Source organism: Delphinus delphis, chromosome 16, assembly GCF_949987515.2.
Source record: "Delphinus delphis chromosome 16, mDelDel1.2, whole genome shotgun sequence".
Classification (NCBI taxonomy): Eukaryota; Metazoa; Chordata; class Mammalia; order Artiodactyla; family Delphinidae; genus Delphinus; species Delphinus delphis.
In genome coordinates this window covers 60,423,231-60,446,139 of record NC_082698.1, presented here as the reverse complement: position 1 = coordinate 60,446,139, position 22,909 = coordinate 60,423,231, and the positions used below count along the sequence as shown (strand labels likewise).

Genomic DNA, 22,909 nt, shown 5'->3' with positions numbered 1-22,909 from the left:
TAGCTTCTTTGTACCTCCCTTTCAAATCTGATTAAGGAAGGAGAGGGTGGCAGTAAGGATCCAGAGGGCTGGTGGGAGAACCTGGAGCTGCCAAAGGGCTTTCTAAGAGGGTGACAGATGTGGGGTAGGGGGGGACGGTGCTCTTCCTCTAAGGGAATCATTATGAATGTGGGGGAGGGCTCTAGGGACACGTGGGGTCTGGGCTCAGACTTAGGGCATGAATGGGGGAGGGGTGGCCCTTTGGGCAGCACTATCCTGTCTTGGCAAATGCCTTCCCTTTTCCACACAGCGATGGACCCTCCTCGGCTTTGTATTTTTTAAGTAGTGGCTTTATTTTATTTTTTAATTTTATTTTTAAAATATTTAGTTATTTAGTTGTACCAGGTCTTAGTTGCGGCTTATGAGCTCCTTAGTTGCGGCATGCATGTGGGATCTAGTTCCCTGACCAGGGATCAAACCCCGGCCCCCTGCATTGGGAGCGCAGAGTTTAGCCACTGTGCCACCAGGGAGTCCCTAAGTAATGGCTTTATTTTTGTAATAATGATAGATGTTTAACATACAAAATTCAAGTAAAATGGATGAATACTGAGAAGAAAGCAACAACTCACCCCTCAACCCTACATCCAGATGTAACTGGTTGGCTACCTGGTCCACATACTTCTCTAGGCATATATATAAAGAAAGGGGGGCAGTGGAGGGACAGAAAGTTTTATAAACATGGGGGAAATGCACAATTTAATTTAGCTTTAGGCCAGTGTTGTAAAGAGGCTGTCTGCCCCCAAAGCTGCCCTTCTCATCTGTTCAATAACCTACATGAGGGCCTGGTGTGGGGCAAGGGAACTTTTATGCCAGGATCTTTTTTTTTTCATTTTCACCAAGAACTTTATTGAACAATTTTGTTCCACTACCTTCTGCCATTTTTCAGGCAACTTCATAATTCTGTCTTCCGAAAACTTTTTATCTTTTTGAACAAACAACTGTTCCAGGTGCCTTTTACAGTCTTCCAAGGAATTGAAATTTTTTCCATTAAGAGAATTTTGTAAAGACCAAAATAAATGGAAATCCGAAGGTGCAATGTCTGGTAAATATGGAGGATGAATCAGAACTTCCAAGCCAAGCTGTAACAGTTTTTGCCTGGTCATCAGAGAAACATGCGGTCTTGCGTTATCCTGACGGAAGATTATGCATTTTCTGTTGACTAATTCTGGACGATTTTTGTCACGTGCCTCTTTCAGTTGGTCTAATTGGGAGCAGTACTTGTTGGAATTAATCGTTTCGTTTTCCGGAAGGAGCTCATAATAGAGGACTCCCTTCCAATCCTACCATATACACAACATCACCTTCTGTGGATGAAGACCAGTCTTTGGTGTGGTTGGTGGTCGTTCATTTCGCTTGCCCCACTCTCTCTTCCATTCCACACTGTTGTACAGTATCCACTTGCCATTGCCCGTCACAATTTGTTTTAAAAACACGTTTTCATTATGTTTCAGTAGAGAATCGCATGCGGAAATATGGTCAAGGAGGTTTTTTTCGCTTAACTTATGTGGAACCCAAACATCAAAGCGATTCACATAACCAAGCTGGTGCAAATGATTTTCAAGGCTTGGTTTGGATATTTTGAGTCTGTCGGCTGTCTCCTGCGTGGTATAACATTGATTGTTCTCAATTATTGTTTCAATTTGATCACTATCAACTTCAACTGGTCTACCCAACCGTGGAGCCTCGTCCAGCGAGAAATCTCCAGCGCAAAACTAAAAAAACCACTTTTGACACGTTCCATCAGTCACAGCACCTTCTCCATACACTGCACAAATCTTTTTGTTCATGCCAGGACCTTTAAAACCTCTTTAAATTCAGACAAATTACAAAAAGGGAGCCGGTTGAATCACAGATCTTCCTTGACTTATGATGAGGTTACAGCCTGATAAACCCATCATAAATTGAAAATGCATTTAATACACCTAATCTACCAAACATCATAGCTTAGCCTAGCCTACCTTAAACGTGCTCAGAACACTTCCATTAGCCTACAGTTGGGCAAAATCATCTCGCACAAAGCCTATTTTATAATAGAGTGTTGAACCTCTCATGTAATTTATTGAATACTGAAAGTTTATAACAGAACGGTTGTGTGGGCATAGAATGGTTGTAAGTGTTATCAGTTGTTTACCCTCGTGACCGTGACTGGGTGACTGACTGGGAGCCCCAGCTGATCGTACGGCATATCACTAGCCCCAATTCATGTACGGTTGCTACTGAATGTATGTCGCTTTTGCACCATCTTAAAAGTCAACCAACTTAAGTCAGGGACCTTCTGTAGTACACTCTGGCTGTAGAACAGTGGCTTTCAATCTTTTGGACCAAAGCCTCAGACAGAGACACACACACATCACTGAAAGTCGTATGACACCCGTGCATATCCTTATTACGCATCCTTAACACACTCTGATATTTTCTGTCTATACAATTCTGTTCTTTAAAAAAATAAAAGCTTGTCCAACCTACCAAATTGATTGCACAACTGAAATTTGAAACGTATGGCTCTAGAACAGTGATTTTCAAACTTGAGCGTGCATCAGAATCACTTGCAGCGCTTGTTAAGACAGCTTGCCATGCCCACCCCGAGAGATTCTGATTGAGGAGGTCTGGGGAGGGGCCTGAGAATGTGCATTCTGTCAAGTTCCCAGGTGCTTCTGGCCCACTTGGAGATCCCACCCTCCTAGAATATTTTCTTCTCGTTTTTTTGTTTTTTTTGTTTTGCGGTACGCGGGCCTCTCACTGCTGTGGCCTCTCCCACCGCGGAGCACAGGCTCCGGACGCGCAGGCTCAGCGGCCATGGCTCACGGGCCCAGCCGCTCCGCGGCATGTGGGACCTTCCCGGACCGGGGCACGAACCCGCGTCCCCTGCATCGGCAGGCGGACTCTCAACCACCGCGCCACCAGGGAAGCCCCTAGAATATGTTTTAAGACAATGTACTCCCTTGGCAGAGACTACCAGAGGATTTTCTGTATTCAACACGTAATAATTGCTGATGGCTAGCACAAGCATTGTAGGTCTCTGGCAGTTTTGAGGATGCTGACCGGGCACTGTCTTTGGGATCTTCAACACCACACTCCTGAAATCCAGCTCACTATTAATACCAAGTGCTGAAGAAAGGTCTGCTAAGCAAAAGGACATTTATGCCCAACCCTGGTTGAATTGCCTGCCTCTTAATACCAAGCCCACAGAACATAAAACGCCCCCAGTTCTACAGGCAACGAAAGGTGCCATTTACCGTGTGGATTGCACCTTTCTGTTTTTTTAAACAGAAGAAGGGAGGTGAAGTGTGAGCACCCCATGGAGAAAGCTGTCCCCTGGCTCTGGCTGGGGTCTGGTGGATTTCACTGTCCCCGGATTGCCAGCTTTAATGGGAAACTCTTCCTGGCCTGAGTGCCCGCGTCAGCACCCGAGCTTTCCAGCCTGCTAACTTCTGAAACTGGCCTATAGTTCCAAGCTGCCTCTGTTCCTCCAACCAGGGGACTCAGCCCCCACCCCTAATCCTTCCCCTTCCCCTTCCCCTTCGTAGCCTTGGGGCCCTGCCCCAGCCCTGCAGTTTTCCAGAAGCCAGCCCTCAGCTGGGAGCAGCTTCGTGAGGGAGAGAAGTGTTAAATGGGCACAGAGCCCTTCTGTTCCATTAACAATGGCCCGTTGATGACTGGATCCTGCCCGGTTGGCCCCCTTGACTGGACTTCGGAGAGGAGGAAAGACTCCAGCCCCCCAGGCAGCTACTTCTGGGTGTGAGGTTGATTCAGAGGCCAAGGCCTCTGTCTGCCCACAGAACCTCATTCTTCAGGCCCTGATGCAGCAGTGAGAAGCCCTCTCACCCCTCCCATCCCATCCCAGGGGTAGTTTGGGGCCCCAGGAGTGATTCACTTCAGTCTAATTCAACAAGCATCTATTGACCAGCTCCTGGGCACTGAGGCTCAGTGCTAAGTAGCTGTGGGAATAAGAATAACTGCTGACATGAATTCAGTGCTTATTATAGTCAGCCCCACCCTGGCTACCCAACAGAGTCACTAGGGAGCTTATAAAAATTGCAAAGCATAGACACTTGCCCCACCCCCAAATTTTCAGGAGTGAATCCCGGGCACTATTTTGTAAAAGCTCTCAAAGTGCTTCTCACGCCCAGCTGAGATTAAGCACCACCAGTCTCCTACTGGCTAAACACTACGCTGAGCATTTAACTTGCAGCATCCGGTTTCATGGGGTACGTGCTTGTGGGAGGCTGAGTAATTCCTCCCCCCCACAAGATCTCCACATATGAATCCCCACATCTGTGGACATGTTACGTCACATGGTAAAAGGGACTTTGCAGTGTGATTAAGGAGTTTGAGATAGGGAGCTTATCCCGGATTATCCAAGTGGGCCCAGTGTAATCATCAGGGTCCTTATAATAGGGAGGTTTGACTACAGAAGAGGCGGTCTGAGTAATACATTAAGAAAGACTCAACCAGACATTGCTGGCTTTGAAGATGGAGGAAGGGGCCATGAGCCATGGAAAGCAGGCAGCCTCTAGAAGCTGGAAAAGGCAAGGAAGAAGGTTCTCCCAGAGACTCCAGAAGGAATGCAGGCCTGCTGACACGTTGATTTTAGGCCAGTGAAACTGACCTTGGACTTGACATTCAGAACTGGAAGATAATAAATATGTGCTGTTTTAAGCTACAAAGTTTGTGGTAGTGTGTTAATACAGGGCTACTACTAACCGTATTTTATAGACGAGGCACAGAAATATGAGGCACTCACTTGGGGTCACACAGCTAGTGGATGGAACAGAAGGAACTCAGGTGCATCTGACCCCTTACTCTGTGCTCTCTCCAGCTTACTGCACTGCCCCTACTTTGCAGCCAAACAGACATGGATTCAAATCCCAGTTCTGCCATGTTCTGTCTTTGTGTCCTTTGCTAGTGATGGGTACATCTGGCCAGTGGGGAGGCTGCATGGGGGAACATGTGATGACCAATTGGAATGCTAGGGTGGGCCAGGTTGTTTCCAGGTGGAGCACCATGTGGAAGAGTTTGGACTTGATTGAAGTTTGGACTGAAGGAATGGAGCCCACGGGGTGCCAGCCTATTCTTCCCTCTGCATTTCATGATGCTGCCTCAGACTTTCAGGCCCACTCAGTCTCTGGGATCTGGCCCTACTGCAGCAACCCAGCTCCCGTGCAGAACTGCAGGGTTGGGGCCAGGAGCAGCATTCTACTCACTGTCACCTGCAGCCAGTGACAACTGCTTGTCTGGGGTGACGAGTAAGCTCCCATTTCACGGAAGGCCAGCAATGGCCCAGTGCCTCCAAAGCACATCTCTTCGAAGGCTCTCCTGCAGCCCTGCATTTGGGGCCATGCATGTCTTAGAGAAGGAATGTGAGCTATAAAGAGGTCCAGAGAGCTGTTCAGAGTCACACAAGTTGGTACAGGTCCTGGCCAAGACTCTGATCTGCCCACTGCTGTACAGCTCCTGCCTTTTGGCTAAATCTGCCCGCTCAGCGCTACAGCATAGTGGTTGAGTTCGTGGACTATGGAGACAGACTTCCTGGGTTCCAATCCCACCTGATAACTGAGGGCAAGTTGTTTGGCCACCGCTTGCGTTAACAGGGGGGTGGTGATTATTATCTATAAGGTACTGTGGTACCTTTCTCACAGGGCTGTCCTGAGGACTAAATATATTTATGTGTGTGAAGTGCTTGGAACTGTGCCTGGTTCATTAGAAGTGTTAACTTCTGTTATGATTCAGCTCCCCGAGGGCACAGACTCTCTTCCTCCCTCTATTCCCAATGGCTCTTCCCATGCTTTGCACAGAGCAAATACTCAGCAGATGAATTTACTGGTTGAATGTGAGCTTTTATTAGCCAGAGGCTCACTAGGTACTTTCCCAAATATATGCAGTTTTCAAAAATTCCACCTTAGTTATTCAAACCCTTCTCTTCCTCCTTCTTGCCCGGGAGCTGCAGAATTGCCATAAAGCAGCCTGAAGCTTGCTCTGCCCAGGGGTAGGTCCCATGAGCAGTTCAGAGATAACCAGGCATCCCCAGGTATCACCAACCCTTGAGTGCAAGGTAACTGGCACAGTTAGCATGGCTGCCCAGATCTCCTCAGTTCAAGGCCATGCCTGACCCACCTGCTCAGGCCTCCTCTGGGTCTCTGAGCCCTGTGGCAGCACAGCTCGAGCACCTAGTCCCGAGTGGCCTCCTAGCTCCTCTCCTATCTGAAGCTCACACCAGGCCTTCCAGCTGATGAGAGGGTCAGAGGTCGTATCATCCCCTCCAGAGTCCTGTCCCCGTCTTTCTTCTTCCCCTACTGTGAGGATGGGCTTCCTCATCGTTTTACTTTCTCAGAAAGCCCCCAAGCTTGTCCTTGCACGTGAATAGACTCCAGGAGGGTGGCCAGTCCATGGTGTTCCAAAAAGCCAAACTCGGAATTCCAGATTGGACTCAACTCCTTCACTCCTGCCCCAGGAAGGCCATTTCTGCTCAATCTTGTCACCCACCTCTAGCTCCATTTTCCAAAGACCTCTTTAAAACCTGCCTACTGTTGTGGCGGCTGGTTTTCTTTTCTTTTTTTCTATTTAATTACACTTTTATTGGTTTTGAGATAATTACAGATACATGTGCAGTTTTAAGAAATAATACAGAGAGATCCCTTGAACCCGTTATGCGGTTTCCCCCAGTGGTGCAGAACGCTAGTGCAATATCACAACCAGGATACTGATGCTGATATAGGCAAGATTCAGAACGTTTCCATCACCACAAGGACCCCTCATGTTGCTGTACTATAGTTATGCCCACTTCCCTTCTGCCCTCACCATTCTTTAACTCCTGGCAATACTAATCTGTTCTGCTATCTTATAATTTTGTCATTTCAAGAATGTTATAGAAATGGAACCATGCAGTATGTCACCTTTTGAAATTGGCTTTGTTCACTCAATACCTCACACATTCATTCAAGTTGTTGTATCTGTAGTGCATGCCTTTTTATTGCTGAGCAGTATGCCACGGTATAAGGGAGCTGGTTTTAAATGGACCACTCAAACATAGGCCTAAAAGCTTCCCAAGCACCGTATCCCAAGTAAAACAAGAATACTGGCATGTTCACCCGGCATCCACGCCTGGTCAACAAGAGATCAGCAACACTCCTGTCAGTATGGCCTTGCTGCTGAGCTAGGGTGCACACTGGCAGCAGCTCCTCTGGCTGAGAAGCCCTGAGGTGGCGCTCTCTAAGGAAGCTGGGTGCTCTCTAAGGCACGGCTCTCAATCTTTGATCACCTAGGGAGCTTTAAACAATTGATACCCAAGCCATACCCAGACCAATTCAATCATAATCTCTGGGTGTGGGACCCGGGCCTCAGCAATTTCTGAAACTCCAGATAATTCTCACGTGCTGTCAGGGTCGAAAAGCAGTGCTCAAGCAGATTCAGCGAATGCACAACAGCGCGCTACCCCTCTAGCCGCAGTAGACATCACCAAGCAGTCACCACACTCTTTTCCTGCGGAGAGCGACCTTTTCAAACACGCTTCAGACAGCCACTTCCAATTGATCGGCCTTGGCCCAGGAATCGAAATGACTTGCCCTCCCAGCTGAGAAGGCTGAAACTGTTTGGCAACCGCCATATCCAGGTGTGTCTAGGCCTGGGACCTGATGCATGAGGTGAGCGGCCCTCCAAATCATGCCAGAAAGGAGTGTCCTGGGCCCATAGTAATAGCAGCAGCAAAGCCACAGCAGGCAAGGATTTTCTGGGCTGGTTCCATAGGAAAAGGCAAAGTGAATCAGCCAGTGTCCTTCCCCTGCGGCAGCCTGCAGCCCAGCTGGGAGAGAGATGTGCGTGCAGGGTGTAAACCAACAGTGCCATCAGCATAGACAGGATCTGGCTCACACTGGTCCAGACCTGTAATGATGACCAGCCTGTATGCAGTCCTCCTTATTTTCAGAGCCTCACACAAGCTTACCTGATGCTCACGACAATGCTGTGGGGCTGACCCAGGCTCAGAGCAGTTAAATACCTTGCTTAAAATCACCAGAGAGGGCTTCCCTGGTGGCGCAGTGGTTAAGAATCTGCCTGCCAATGCAGGGGACATGGGTTTGAGCCCTGGTCCGCGAAGATCCCACATGCCGCAGAGTGACTAAGCCCGTGCACTACAACCAACTACTGAGCCTGCGCTGTAGAGCCCGCGAGCCACAACTACTGAGCCCACGTGCCACAACTACTGAAGCCTGTGCTCTGCAACGAAGAGCAGTCCCCGCTCACCACAACTAGAGAAAGCCCACGCGCAACGAAGACCCAACGCAGCTATAAATTAATTAATTAATTTTAAAAATCACTAGAGAATAAATGGGAGAGCTGGCACCCAAACCAAGTCTGATTGCAAGTCCCCCCTGTCTAGTCCTCAGAGCAGTTAGACATTGACAGCCTGGACCTCTCTCGCCACCTTCAGACTCCGGCTCTCCTCTCCAAGGGCTAGGTATAGATGGACTCCTTCGTGGCCATTGATCAGCCCAGACAATAGCAGTAGTCGGTGTGGGCTAAGACCCAGTCTGCTCCCCTCTCTTCTACTGCTACCTCCCCTACAGATCTGGCGCCTGGATGGTGGGCAGAACTCCCTGGTGAAAAAGAGAAGAGTCACAAGGAATAAAGCCCCTGCCTACTGTTAACAGGAAGGATTAAATGGGGGCTTGAGGAAACTGTGGGACTGCGGACCACCCTGGACGACCCAAATTCTGTATCCTCTGCATTGAAGACAGTAGGATTGGAAAAAAAACCAGGGAGCAAAAGAAATTCTCCTCTCCATCTGTCCCTTACATGAACATTCTCCGGTGCAGAAAGTCTCCTTGGGAATGTCAGTCAGTAGGAGAAAGCAGGAAGGGGACCCTGGGCTTATGCATTGAGAGTTTTTCTCTTCCCGGTAATCTCAGAAATCCTGTCATGGTGGCTCAGCACCACAAAGGCTAATTTTGTACTTGCATCACCTCTGATGCAGGTGGGGTGACTCTCCAAGCAGCGGCTCAGGATCTGGGCTGCTTCCACACTGTATTAAGCTAGTTGGAACATGTGGCCTCCAGTTCTTGTCACAGCAAGAGAAGAGAGGACCTGGGGAATGTGTGGGATCATTTTAGAGGACTTGAAGTGGCTTATATCACTTTAATCTACATCCCCACAGGTCAGAACCTGGTCACTGGCCCAACCTAACTGCAGGAGGGGCTGGGGAAGGTAGAGAGCATGTGGGTATCCAGTGAGCACCAAGTTTCTGCCAGTTGTTTCCCTAGAATTTCACCCACACAATATATTATGGAACATTTGGTTCTTCAATCCAGTATGGGAAAAAGTGGCACCACGCATCATTTTGATTTGCCCGTATATGCTTTCTTTAGGCAACTGGCCTCAACCTCTTTCTGCTGTAATACCCATGGCAGATTATGTTCACACTCAAGACGCACTCCAATGGACTTGCCCAAATTTTCCCCAAATCCAAAAAACACTTTGTAGGAAAGCCCTAAGACTTCTAAAATTTTTGGCTCTTATTCATAAAAACATACAAAGGCATGTGAGTGACAATATAAAATTAGCCGTGTGAAGATCTCTGCCAGCTGTGGTGTGGAAGGGATCGGCAGCCATTCTGTGCAGTGTCCTAGGCTCTCTGTAACGCTACCTCCTCTATCATTCATGAAAGCACAAGCCAAGCGAGGGAGAAAGGTAGAATCATAAGAACCTTGCATCCATTGCAGTTCTTTTCAAAAGGAATTTTTTTTTTTTTGCAAATTTTGATGCTTTAACTATTCTTAATGACCTCACCATTAATTGTAATCTGTGGTGTTTTGTTCAGTAAAGGCCTTTATGTGTTAAATGAAAGGCTTGGAGGATGGATGTACAAGGCACATGTGCTTGAATGGAAGGTTTATGTAGGAGGAGACTTGGAATTTGGCTGGCATTGAGGGGTGATGTCAGACAGCAGAATGGTAAACTAAAGGAGGGTGAGGAATTTTGTTTGGTAGCCAGTAAGGATCCCGTAAAGTTGGAGGGGCAAACTGGTTTTATCTCACATGCCAGCTCTAATGGATTGGCACTGCACTGAGAAGGCTTATGAGGCTACAGCTAGTCTCAGCTGAAAAGAGGACAATGATTGATTAGTGATGTCTGCCCCAGGCATAGGACTGCTGAGTGGAATGTGTACCATTTGTTTGACATCCCTGTGCTGAAGGTTATTGAGTGAGCTAAGCTATGAGAGTCAGGGTGATAAAGTTTGGCAGGGCCATCACTAACCTGGGAGGCAGGAGACCTATGTAGTAGTTCAAGTTTTGTCACCATCCAGTTATGCCTTGGTCAAGCACTTCCCTTCTCTGAACCTGAGTTGCTATAGATGAAAAAAGAGGAAGCGTGGATAAGAAAATTTCCAAGTCCTTTCCAATCCTGACATTCTGCAGTTTTAGGGCAAAAGCCATGTTTTTCATGATTGGTGGGGTAGTGTATAGGATAAATTTCTCTTGGACCTTTCCGAAAGAAATGCACACTTGCACAGTTGAAGGCAAGTACAGCTAGAGTTGGGAAGCCAAGCTGCTTTGTGTAAGGCTGCTGGCCTGAGTCCCTGCTGACAGCATGATTTTGTCCTGGGGGCAAAATCCACTGGCATTCAACTTGACCTCAGCCTGACAGATCTGAGGCCTGATGCCTCTGTTCACCACAGCCAGAGTGGAGCTGGCTACTCCGCAGGGCTCCATTGTACCCCATGGCTTCTGTCATTCTGCAGCCACACTCCTGTCAGCGCACTCAGCACTTCCTGGAGATGGGGGGCCGTATGGAATTTGTGAGCAGCTCTGGCCTATAGGGAAGCTGGGGAGAGAGCATCCTTAAGGGTTCTGCCTATGGTGTTTCTGGGTCTCTCTTCGGCTGCTCTGCTTCAGGGCTACAGGTGACTGCAGTGCTCGGGACGGGGAAAGTCAGCAAGTTTATCCCCAGATGAGGCTGAGAGAGGATGAGATGCCCAGAGCCAAATGCTATCCATAAATGAGCAGATGTTGGCTCTGCCTGAGGGGTGTCTCTAGCTGTGGTCAGATCAGGTTATCACTGTTTCCTACACCCTGGTATTTTTAGGGGACTGAGACCCCCCCCCCACACTGCAACCATTCCAGTACTTGCCACTAGTCACAAGCCACAGAGTCTGCTGCATCTGTAAAGACAGGGTGAGTGGTTCCTTAGTAGGACCATTTATCACAACTTGGGCTTGGATTAAGCATTTCACCAGCATCTTACTGAATTCCTCACGACCACTGAGTATACAGTAGATGCTGTTAAGTGTCCCATTTATAAATAATGAAACCACTCAAGTTTAAGTTCCTTTCCTAAGGTCACAGGGCTTCAAAGTCAATATGTAAAAGCAAAGAAGTCAAGACAGTCACTGTATAATTTGTTCAGGCTTTTCCAAAATGTCTGTCTGTGTCTCTGTGTCTGTCTCTCTGTCTCTGTCTCTTTCCCTCTCTCTCTCTCTCTATATATAAAATCAATGGCATGTTAGTCATCTTCCTCACTAACATGGGGGAAGAGAAACTACAAGAAACTCAGCCAATTCTTAAACACAGTTATGAATCCATTCATTCACCTCACAAACATTATGAGCCCTGCCACGTGCCAGGCGCTGTGGGTGCAGCAGAGAACAGGAATGCTGTCCAAGGAAGGAACCAGGGATCCTCCTGGAGTCCTCTGTTGCCCTCCTTCACCCTGCCTATTGTTTATGAATTCTTTTTTTTTTTTACTGTGGAAAATAGACATACCATAAAATGTACTATTTTAACAATTTTTTTTTTTTTTTGCTGTACGCGGGCCTCTCACTGTTGTGGCCTCTCCCGTTGCGGAGCACAGCCTCCGGACGCGCAGGCTCAGCGGCCATGGCTCACGGGCCCAGCCGCTCCGCGGCATGTGGGATCTTCCCGGACTGGGGCACGAACCCGTGTCTCCTGCATCAGCAGGCGGACTCTCAACCACTGCACCACCAGGGAAGCCCCTATTTTAACCATTTTTAAGTGCACAGTTCAGTGGCATTAAGTGCATCCATGTTGTGCCACCTTCACCACTATCCACCTCCAGAACTTTTTCATTTTCCCAAACTGACACTGTGCCCTCATTAAACACCAGCTCCCCATTTCCCCTCCCCCAGGGCCAGGCAACCACCCTTCTCCTTTCTGTCTCTACGAATTGCGCTCCTCTAGGTACCTCATGTACGTTGACTCATACGGGATTTGTCCTTTTGTGTCTGGCTTATTTCACTTCATAAGCATACTGTCCTCAAGGCTCATCCACGCTATGCAAGTCACACGCACCACGCGGGTTTCCTTAAGGTTTCACATGTCTGTCCTTCCTCTTGTCCACTCTGTCCCTGCTTGCTCAGGCCGCCTCCTCTCTCCTGGACCAGTGCAGAAGGGACAGCCTGCTCTCCCGGCCTCCAGTCCTTCCTTCTTCCAATGCATTTTCCACGCCGCTTTCAAAGTAATCTTACATTTCTCTTTTTAAGCTTCAGATGAGATTTTAAAGCTTATTCATTAAAGTGGTACATGTGCATGGTTGTCAAAAATTCAAATCCAAAAGGGTAGAAAAGTGAAAAGAATCATCACTTAATACTCCATTTTCGTAGCTGCGCATCAGCGTTTTTAACCCCTGCCTGGCTTGCTTTCATTGTGCCAATGCACTGCAGTTACTTAGCCAGCCCTGTCTGCTGAGACACTCAAGTCCCTTCTCACACGTTGGACTTCCAGAGCTGGGTGCACATCCTTGGCCACGAATCTCAGCCCACGTCCAGGTCGGTTCCAAAGAAGCCAACAGACTCCTCACCAGGCTGCCTGGCTGCATGGCTAGGGGCCTCCTGGACACCAGCCTCTGCTGCAGCTCCTGACTGGGCAAGGGCTGGAAAGCCCAGAGCAGTGGGTCGGCTCCGACGTGGCCCAGGGCCTAGGGTTCAGCGTGAGAGGCACAGGAGGTACCCTGGAGGACAGGGAGGCTGGGACTGTTCTCGGGGCCCGTATCCGTGCAGCCATCAGCGTTCTGCACAGGATGTGCTTCTCACACAGCTGAGCAGGCCCTGGGGGTAGAGAGTGCTGCCCCATACCCCGCACAGCCAAGCGGGGCCGAGGGGCAGCGGGGTCTGTCCCGGCCAGGGCTGGCTCCCTCCGAGTCTGTGGAGGCCCCACCCCCACCAGGCTGGCCTCAGCCCCTTGGTCTACCTCGTGGCTCTGGCCCACAGCTTCTCACGAGTTCTTGGATGCCCACTCCACTCAGGTGACACATACCTCCACCTTTGGAGCACGTACTCTGGCTCTATCTTGGCTGAGGTTGGACATGTGCCCAAAAGGATGTTTTAGATGGTTTGTTCTTGGGAGAGGAAGCTGGAGCCCGGGGATGTGAGGGACCTGGGGAGGAATGATAGCCCCGGGCTGCGCAGGGGAGCGTCCATCAGCCAGGCCTCCATCCACTTCCTCCTTCTCTCATTCCTTCGCTCACTGCTTCATCCAAGGGCTCCTGGCCATTTACTCTCTTGTCAGATGCTAAGCTCGACAGCCCAAGCCATCTCTGGGCATTCCCTTGTGAAACAGAACCTTGCCTGGACAGGCCCCTGGATGGACTCCTGCATCCCCCAAGCAGAGGTCACCTATGAGCACGTGTGCTCCTGCCCTCCGTCTCCACTCTAGGGGATCCAGAGACAACTCTCAGAAAGCCCCCCGAGGTCTCCCTTCCCGGGTGTCTGGCGACACGGCATGGTTGCTGCAGCCTCCCGGCCCCCGAGGGCTGCCACTCATGAGTTAGTTCAGAATTTTCCCACGATGGGCTTCACTGCTCGCATCTCTGCCCAGGAGCCTCGTCCATCTCAGCTCCTGGCCTCCCTCGGCTCAGGCGGCTGCCCCTCCTGCCCAGTGCAAAGGCTGTGAGCAGGGCCTGCCACAGCTGAGGCCCCAGTCCCCACTGTGCTCTTGGCCCCGAGCAAGACAAGGGAGGGGAGTGGAGCTTTGCTGCCTGATGCAACGTCTGGCAGGGCCCATCCCTTATCAGAGCGCCATTCACAGCAGACTCTGGGACCCCACCTCCCCCCACGGGAGGCAGCGGCGGGCGCAGGGCCTGCCTGGGAGCCATCCAAGTAGAAAGCTGTTCTCTTGTGAAGGCCCCTTGCCAGGTCACGAGGGAGGCCTGAGCAGAAAGGCCTCCGAGGGGAGAGCCGGGTAGGGGAGCTGGTGCCTAGAGTTTCGGGCCTCAGATCACAGCCTGCTTTCTTTCCAGTGCGCTCCCTCACTGAGATTGCCTGGGATGCCTTCGCTGGTTTCTGCCCTCCCTACTGTTAGCACATAGCTGGAGAGACTTGGAACTGAAAGCCACAAGGCCTAGTTTCTTTATCCTAAAAAAGGCATCCCGGATTGATATAATTCAAGAGACTGATGTATGTGAAGCCCCAAGCGCCAAGGTTTGCCCATAGTACACACTCGTAGCACACACATGTAGTATATACGTGTAGTACCCGCTCAGCCCACGCTTGCAGTACACACTCAGGACATAATCAGTGCATACCCGCAGCACAGGTCACAGCGCGCACATATGCTTCACTCAGGGAACAATGGCTTTTTCTTCTTCCTCTTTGTATTTTCCTTCAACTTAGAATGATTAAGCATCTCACAGTGGGCTAAGTGCTTTGGAAAAGGCATCCATCTATTCATTCTACGAAAATTATGAGACACCTACTATGCCTGGTGCACATAGAGCAGGGCACTGGGCATACAAGGATGAAGCAGACAGAGAGCTCTCCCCGCAGCGAGCTCACACTCCAGTGACTGAAATAGGCAGCAAACAAGTACATTTCCATCCTGGAAGGAAGTAAAGCAGGGTGCTGAGAGGGAACATGATAGGGAGAGGGGAGATGGTCAACTTTAGGTCAGTGGTCAGGGAAGGACTCCGGAGGAGGGGACATTTGAGCTGAGTACTGAGTATAACTGGGCCCAGGACGGCTGCCCCACTCCCCACTGCCTCCAGGCAGAGCTGGGCTGGCACCTGCCCCTGGTGCCCTGGAAATATGACCTCCACTGGCATCCCAGCAGGGACGTGCCACCTTTTCCTTTGGCTGTCACAATTTCCTTTTGCTGGTGTTGGGGGGAGGGAAGGTATCAAGTACTCCCCTGGGAGATGGCATCCGTCAAGTAAAGGAAGAGATTTTTCATTCTTCCCATGAGCTAAGCAAGGGGGGCACCACGGGTTTGGTGAGGGAGGTAGCACAAAGTTTTGTCCAGTGTCACAGATATCACAGACACACTTCTTGCAAAGGGCCTCCTGCAGGCCAGGTTCTACCTGAGTGACCCCCATCCCAGCCCTGTCCTCGTCCCTCATGACCCGTGACCTCCTGGCATCTGTGACCCTCTGCTACCCCCGGGTCTAAACCTCTCTCGCCTGCCTGCCCACTTGCCTGCTGGCCTGCCAAAGCTAACCCTAGGGGTAGCCTGCCTGGGCAGGGCAAAGGAGCCAACAGCCTGCCTGCGGTTTCATTTGGAGGGAGTTTTCACCCTTGCGTCTTCCTTTTAGGGCAATGTCGTGAAGGTTCTCAGGAATCTGGTATTATTCGGGGGGTGAGGGGGCTGGGACAGCGACTCAAAAATAGAAACAGTGCCCGGAAGGGAGGGGAGGAGAAGGTTCAGGATCTTTGTCATCGAGGCAGCCAAAGTTGTAAATCTTACCAAAGATGTTAGACCCAAAAGAGAGAAGACAGTGAACGCAACTCCCCCTGGGCCACACCTGCCTTTTCTCCCTCTCCCATGTACCAGATACTGCTCCTCACAGCAACCACCCTTTCCATGCTACCAGTGAAGAAAGTGAGGCCCAGAGAGGTTAAGTCACTTATACAATGCCACACAGCATGGTAGACATGCAGAAAGGACAACAACCCAGGACTTTTGGTCCTAGCTCCTTCTGCTTCCCTTACATCATCAGACCCAGGCAACTCTCAGCTGAGAGCCAAGAGAGAAGAAAGCCAGGATTTCAACACTTTGTGCTCTGCAGACTCAGTACTGGGGCTCACCCTCCCAGCAGGATAGGTGGTCTCGCATCCCACCACAGGCTAAACTGGGTGCATGGGGAACATGGCCCTGCCCGGCATTCTGCAAACGAATGCTGACAGCCTTCCAGGCACCAGCTTCAACGGGTTGACTCACCAGTGATTTGCTGGGCAGCTGATATGTGGTGGATGCCATTCTAGACGCTGGTCCTGACTTCAGAGAACTTGCAGTCTGGGAATGGGAGAAAGACAGACCATCAGCTGGAAAGCCCAACCACATGTGCTATGGTGGGGGTGGGGGGGGGTGTCACTGTGGAACATCAAGAGGCTGGAATGACGTCGATCTGAGCGGGGTGATCAGGCTGCTGCTGGAGGAACCTTGGGCAAATTAATTAATCTCTCTCAACCTCAGTTTCCTCATCTGTAAAATGGGCTGGTCGCTACCTAATAGGGCTTTTGTGAAATGAGGAAATGCAAATCAAGTGCTTAGCGTGACACCAGGCATAGAGTAGTAACTTTATAAATTTCAATAAATTTCATCTACCCATATCCTTCTAGTTGACTCTTTCAACCAGAGTGTAAGCCCCATGAGGGTATGGGCTGGGTCTGCTTGTTCACTGCTGTATTGCCAGTGCCTAGAATGGCACATAGGAGGTGCTCAGAAAATATCTGTTTAATGAGTGCATAGGAAATGGCCCAGAAGAATTAGGAAGAGGCAAAACTATTCAGTTGCCCTTGAAATGGCCTTGCGGCCCTCTTCCCTCCTGGCTCCCCTCCAACTACCCACACTCACAAAGCACCCCAGCATTCTGCCAGGGAGAGCTGCCCACTGCCCCACCACCACTCTGCCCTGCACAGCTGAGGAGCTCCACTCCAGCTGCCAGGGTACACATCTGTCTTCTCACAAGCCTCCTGCTTTCTCCAGAGGGTAGATTTTCTGGCTGTCCCTAAAGCCACTTCCATTGTGTGATGAAGGTGCCCTCCTTTCTGCCCTCCCACTCCCCCATGTCATCAGCTTGGAAGAAATTCATTATTCCCAGAAAGAAGGATGGTCCTGGATGTCCTGCACAAGGTCACAATAAGATTTTTCCAAACTTGGAGCAGACTGTCTCCCATGGATGAGGGTCCTTGTGGAGAAAGGGATAGACTTTTGGAAGAGGGGGTTGTGCTGGAATCTTGCAGCTTGTGGTATGGGACAGTGTGTGTGTGTGTGTGTGTGATGGTGAGAACGAGTGAAAGAAATGGTGATTCAGCCTCCATTGGGCAATGGTGTTTTTACTCCAGCTTTAAAAAATATATACACTTTCCGCTAAGAGTCATTTATTCCTTTAACCATTCTGTCATTTAGCAGCCATGCATGAGTGTCTCCTGTGTGCCTGGCCCAGTGCTAAGGGATAATGAGGGAGCCAGACAAACTCCCCGTCCTCCCCAAAGGGATGATTAGCACTGAACAAGTCATTACAAGTGGGCCTGCTTTATGACAAAGTCTCAGGTGCTTAAAGAGAGTCTTTGTACTGTGGCGGGGCGGAGGAGGCCCTAACCTATCCCAGGGAAGCTGCCCCACGAAGCTGAGACCCGAAGGCCAAGGCCATGTGAAGGATTTTGTTAGAATTCACAAGCTATGGTGGAAAACCTTTAGTTAATTTTTAAAAATTTATACATCCGGGACTTCCCTGGTAGCACAATGGTTAAGAATCTGCCTGCCAATGCAGGGGACACGGGCTCAATCCCTGGTCCGGGAAGATCCCACATGCCGCAGAGCAACTAAGCCCATGTACCACAACTACTGAGCCTGCGCTCTAGAACCCGCGAGCCACAACTACTGAAGCCCACGCACCTAGAGCCCATGCTCCGCAACAAGAGAAGCCGCTGCAATGAGAAGCCCATGCACCACAACGAAGAGTAGCCCCCGCTCATCGCAACTAGAGAAAGCCCGCACGCAGCAACGAAGACCCAACGCAGCCAAAAAAAAACAAAAACAAAAATTATACATCTGCATGGTAAAATTTCTAATAGTGCACAATGTTACACAGCAAACACTAAGACTCACCCCACCCTTCTCTCCTGACCTACCCGTCCCTCTGTTACAGGCCTTGTGTATGCCTGTGGTCACAGTCCACTTTTCTCTCCCTTAATTTTTTTTTTTCAAATGGGATCATACTACATCAGAGGTTCTCAACCTGGGATGATTTTGTACCTCCCCCCTGCCCAGAGGACATTTGACAATGTCTGGAGATATTTTTGATTGTCACATCTGAGCAAAGGGGATTCTACTGTTATCTAATGAGTAGAGGCCAAGGATGCTGTTAAACATCCTACAATGCACAGGACGATCCCCACAACAAAGAATGATCTGATCTAAAATGTTATTAGTGCTGACATAAAAAAGAACGAAATAATGCCATTTGCAGCAACATGGATGGACCTAGATTGTCATACTGAGTGAAGTAAGTCAGAGAAAGACAAATATCATATGAAATTGATTATATGTGGAATATTAAAAAAAGGTACAAATGAACTTATTTACAAAACAGAAATAGAGTCACAGATGTAGAAAACAAACTTATGGTTACCAAGGGGGAAAGCGGGGGCATAAATTGGGAGATTGGGATTGACATATACACACTACTATATATAAAGTAGATAACTAATAAGGACATGCTGTATAGCACAGGGAACTCTGTAATGACCTATATGGAAAAAGAATCTTAAAAAGAGGGGATATATGTATACGTATAACTGATTCACTCTGCTGTACAGCAGAAACTAACAACATTGTAAATCAACTACACTCCAATAAAATTTTTTTAAAAGTCAATAGTGCTGACGCTAAGAAGCCCTAGCCTATATAAACACACTATGTCTGCAGCTTGCTTATGTATAATATATACACATTATTTATATATAAAATTATAACATATTGGGTTGGCCAAAAAGTTCGTTGGGTTTTTCTGTAACATCTTACGGAAAATCCTGAGCGAACTTTTTGGCCAACCCAATACATAGTAGATTATTCACGTCAGCATTAGTAGATCCACCTCATTATTCTTTGTGGCTGCATAATAATCCATTGCTTCCTCCAGCATATTTTATTTAGATGTTTTCACTCTTTGGCTATTGCAAACATGTTTACTGCAAGGAGTATTCTTTTCATACACTTGCCTTTCAGTCATGTGTGAAGTCAAAGCATAAACTGCTGGAAGTGACATGGACGAATCAGAAGGTTCATTGGTATTTTGAATGACCTCATTTCAAGTCTCTGGGGCATAGTCCATTGGGAGAGTGGGTCTGGGGTTCTGACAAAACAGGGCTGTGGTCCCCAAAAGTCTGGTGGAAAAGCTCCTGTTTGTTCTCATCTACAGACAAGGGTGTCCTGACCGCTCATCTCTCCACAGGACCAGGTGTCCCCCACCTGAACAACGAGCCAGGTCCTGAGTGATGTCCCCAAGCTGAGTGCCCATGGCCCTACCCTTCCCCATGGAGAAAGGACTCACTCTGCCCCAGGACTGCCGACACTTTCTGCACAGCCTGAGAATGAGGAGCAAATATGCCCTTTTCCTGGCTTTTGTGGTGGTGGTTTTTGTCTTCATTGAAAAGGAAAATAAAATCATATCAAGGTGAGGGATGCAAGCCCAAGTCTTCCCTATCAAGGTGGGGTGGGTGGGGGCAGAGAGGTAGCTTATAGGGCTCTCTGTGGACCTACAAAGGCAATCCCTCAACCAGTAATCATCAGACCTCTCCTGTGCCCAGGCAGTAGGTCATGCCCATGTCCTCAGGACCACACAGCTGTGAGACTTGGGCTCCAGACTCAGGCAGTCTGAGTTGGAATCCTGATTCTGGCACTTTTTTTTGGCCGCAGCGCACGTCTTTCAGGATCTTAGTCCCCCCACCAGGGATTGAACCCATGACCCCTGCAGTGGAAGTATGGAGTCCTAACTACTGGACCGCCAGGGAATTCCCCTGATTCTGGCCCTTTCTAGCTGTGACAGCTTAGACAAATTATTTTACTTTTCTGTCTTAAGTCTCTCTTCTGTAAAATGTGACTAATAATGGGGCCTGCCTTGTTGTAAAGATTAAATAAGAAAATGTAAAAGCGTTTAGCCCTGTGCCTGACACACAGTTGGTGTCCTGTACTTGCTGGCTGTGGTTATTATTATTAATTAACTTCCTGGCCTAGGATGATGCCTCACATTAACAGCATATCTCCTATACCAATCTGAAGTCATGGATGAGGGTGAGGCAGGGTCCTGGTACAGATACTGTGGTGGGCAGGGCTGCCATGTTCAGCTGCCCAGGTTGTGCACTGTTCAACTCCAGGGGTGTGCACTCACAACAGCTACGCTGGGAATGCTGCCCCCTAGAGTTGGCAGTGTACCGCTGTGTGCAGTGGCCCTGCTAGTGGACCTGCAAGACATAGAAAGATTTCACAGATCTTCTCTCCCAAGCACAACCCCTGCAAGAAAGTATCAACCAGGATGGGTAGGTTAGGAATAGGGCTATGTAGTAGGCACTATGTCAGTGCCCTGCCTGGGTTCCTTAGCATGGACTACTCCAGTTTGTGCCTACTGGGTCCTATTGCAAGATCCTGCAACTCTCCACCTGAGGGCATTCTCTCCACCTGCACACTGGCAAGCCACAAGTCCTGGGGAGTAAATGCCTCTGGGAGCAGCCCTCAGCCAAGGCCAACTGGGAGCTTCACACCCCTTGGGTAGAGAATCCTGAGGTGTGTTCAATCTACACCGTCTCCTGGGGTTCCTCCGGCAGAGCGATTTGGCCACAGGGGTAGCCTGCTCACCCTTATGGACTTCCTTTCCTCCCTGTCTCACTTCCCTACCCCTCTACCCGTTCTTCCTGTGATCAAGTCCCAAATAAACTACTTACACTCAAATCCTTGCCTCAGAGTCGGCTTCTGGGTGATTATCCTGGGATGCTCCTCAGGGTGGCACAGGGGATGGAGTCCCCAGTCAGTCATTGACCCCGGTATCCCTCTGTTCTCACAGGGTCTCGGACAAACTGAAGCAGATCCCCCAATCCCCGGCAGATGCCAATAGCACCGACCCAGCCCTAGTCTTGGCCGAGAACGCATCCCTCCTGTCCCTGAGTGAGCTGGATTCGGCCTTCACGCAGCTGCAGAGCCGCCTGCGAAACCTCAGTCTGCAGCTAGGCGTGGCGCCGGCAGAGGAGGCTGAGGAGGAGACCACAGAGTGGGAGCAGGAGTCCCGCCCACCCGCCGAGGCCCCGCCCCGGCGCCACTTGCTCCTCATGGCCACCACGCGCACGGGCTCCTCGTTTGTGGGCGAGTTCTTCAATCAGCAGGGCAACATCTTCTACCTCTTCGAGCCGCTGTGGCACATCGAGCGCACGGTGTCTTTCGAGCAGGGCGGCGCCAACGCCGCAGGCTCGGCCCTGGTATACCGCGACGTGCTCAAGCAGCTCTTCCTGTGCGACCTGTACCTCCTGGAGCATTTCATCATCCCGGCACCCGAGGACCACCTGACCCAGTTCGTGTTCCGCCGGGGCTCCAGCCGCTCCCTCTGCGAGGACCCCGTCTGCACGCCCCTCGTCAAGAAGGTATTCGAGAAGTACCCCTGCAAGAACCGCCGCTGCGGCCTCCTCAACATGACGCTGGCCTCCGAGGCCTGCCGCCGCAAGGAGCACATGGCAATCAAGGCCGTCCGCATACGGCAGCTGGAGTTCCTGCAGCCGCTGGCCGAGGACCCCCGTCTGGACCTCCGCGTCATCCAGCTGGTGCGCGACCCCCGCGCTGTGCTAGCCTCCCGCATGGTGGCCTTCGCCGACAAGTACGAGACCTGGAAGAACTGGCTGGCCAAGGGACAGGACCAGCTGAGGGAGGAGGAGGTGCTGCGGCTGAAGGGCAACTGTGAGAGCATCCGCCTGTCCGCTGAGCTGGGCCTGAGGCAGCCGGCCTGGCTGCGGGGCCGCTACATGCTGGTGCGCTACGAGGACGTGGCCCTCAGGCCGCTGCAGAAGGCCCAGGAAATGTACCGCTTTGCAGGCATTCCCCTGACCCCGCAGGTGGAGGACTGGATCCAGAAGAACACCCAGGCGGCGCACGACGGCATCTACTCCACGCAGAAGAACTCCTCGGAGCAGTTTGAGAAGTGGCGCTTCAGCATGCCCTTCAAGCTAGCGCAGGTGGTACAGGCTGCCTGCGGCCCCGCCATGCGCCTCTTTGGCTACAAGCCTGTGCAGGACGCCGCCTCGCTCTCCAACCGCTCCGTCAGCCTGCTGGAGGAGCGCGGCACCTTCTGGGTCACGTAGGGGACCCGGGGCGTCGAGCACCCCTCCTGGTGAAAGCCCCGTCTTGCCTGCCTCACCCAGGCCAGCTGGGAGCCTGCAGCGCCGCCGCGGGGGTGGGCGGGAAGACGTGCAGGGCGTAGGTGGCGCCTGCGCTGTAGAAGTAGGCCCTCAGCCCGCTCGCTTCCCGCCCTAGCTGTGGGCCTGGAGCTTCCCGCTGAGAACAGGACAGTGGCCAGTCCTTTTGAGGGCTGCAAACCCAGACCTAAGGGGCTGTGGTGTCCTGAGCAGGCCCAGGCAGGCCCGAGCCTATTGACAAGCCTTTCTCGCCTCTCTCTCCCTCTCTCTCTGTCTCTCTCCCTCTCTCTCTCTCTGTCTCTCTCTCTGTCTCTCTGTCTGTCTCTCTCTCTCTCTCTCTCTCTCTCACACACACACACACACACACACACACACACACACACACACACAGAAATATACATGAAACACACATAGGTGCCTGTAGACCCTGTGGGTCAGAGTCCACAAATATTTAACAACCAGAAGGGGTTTCAGACACTGACTAGCCACAGTCAGACCCCCTGCTGTACTCAGTGTCAACCTTTCAGTTTCCGA

The 22,909-nt window shown here is 50.5% G+C and overlaps 1 protein-coding gene across 2 annotated transcripts in view; it reads left to right on the top strand.

Annotated features, from left to right (window-relative positions):
• CHST3 (carbohydrate sulfotransferase 3) overlaps positions 1 to 22,403 on the top strand; it is a 35,932-nt gene extending 13,529 nt beyond the window's left edge. Inside the window, exons 2-3 of one of the 2 annotated variants that reach the window (XM_060033736.1) lie at positions 19,435 to 19,656; positions 21,040 to 22,403. In XM_060033736.1, the coding sequence (XP_059889719.1) occupies positions 19,499 to 19,656; positions 21,040 to 22,321 (1,440 nt within the window). In that variant the 5' untranslated portion in view covers positions 19,435 to 19,498 and the 3' untranslated portion in view covers positions 22,322 to 22,403. The remainder of the gene's footprint in view (positions 1 to 19,434; positions 19,657 to 21,039) is intronic. The other variant, XR_009522358.1, reaches the window with a different exon arrangement.
• Positions 22,404 to 22,909: the final 506 nt, after the last annotated feature.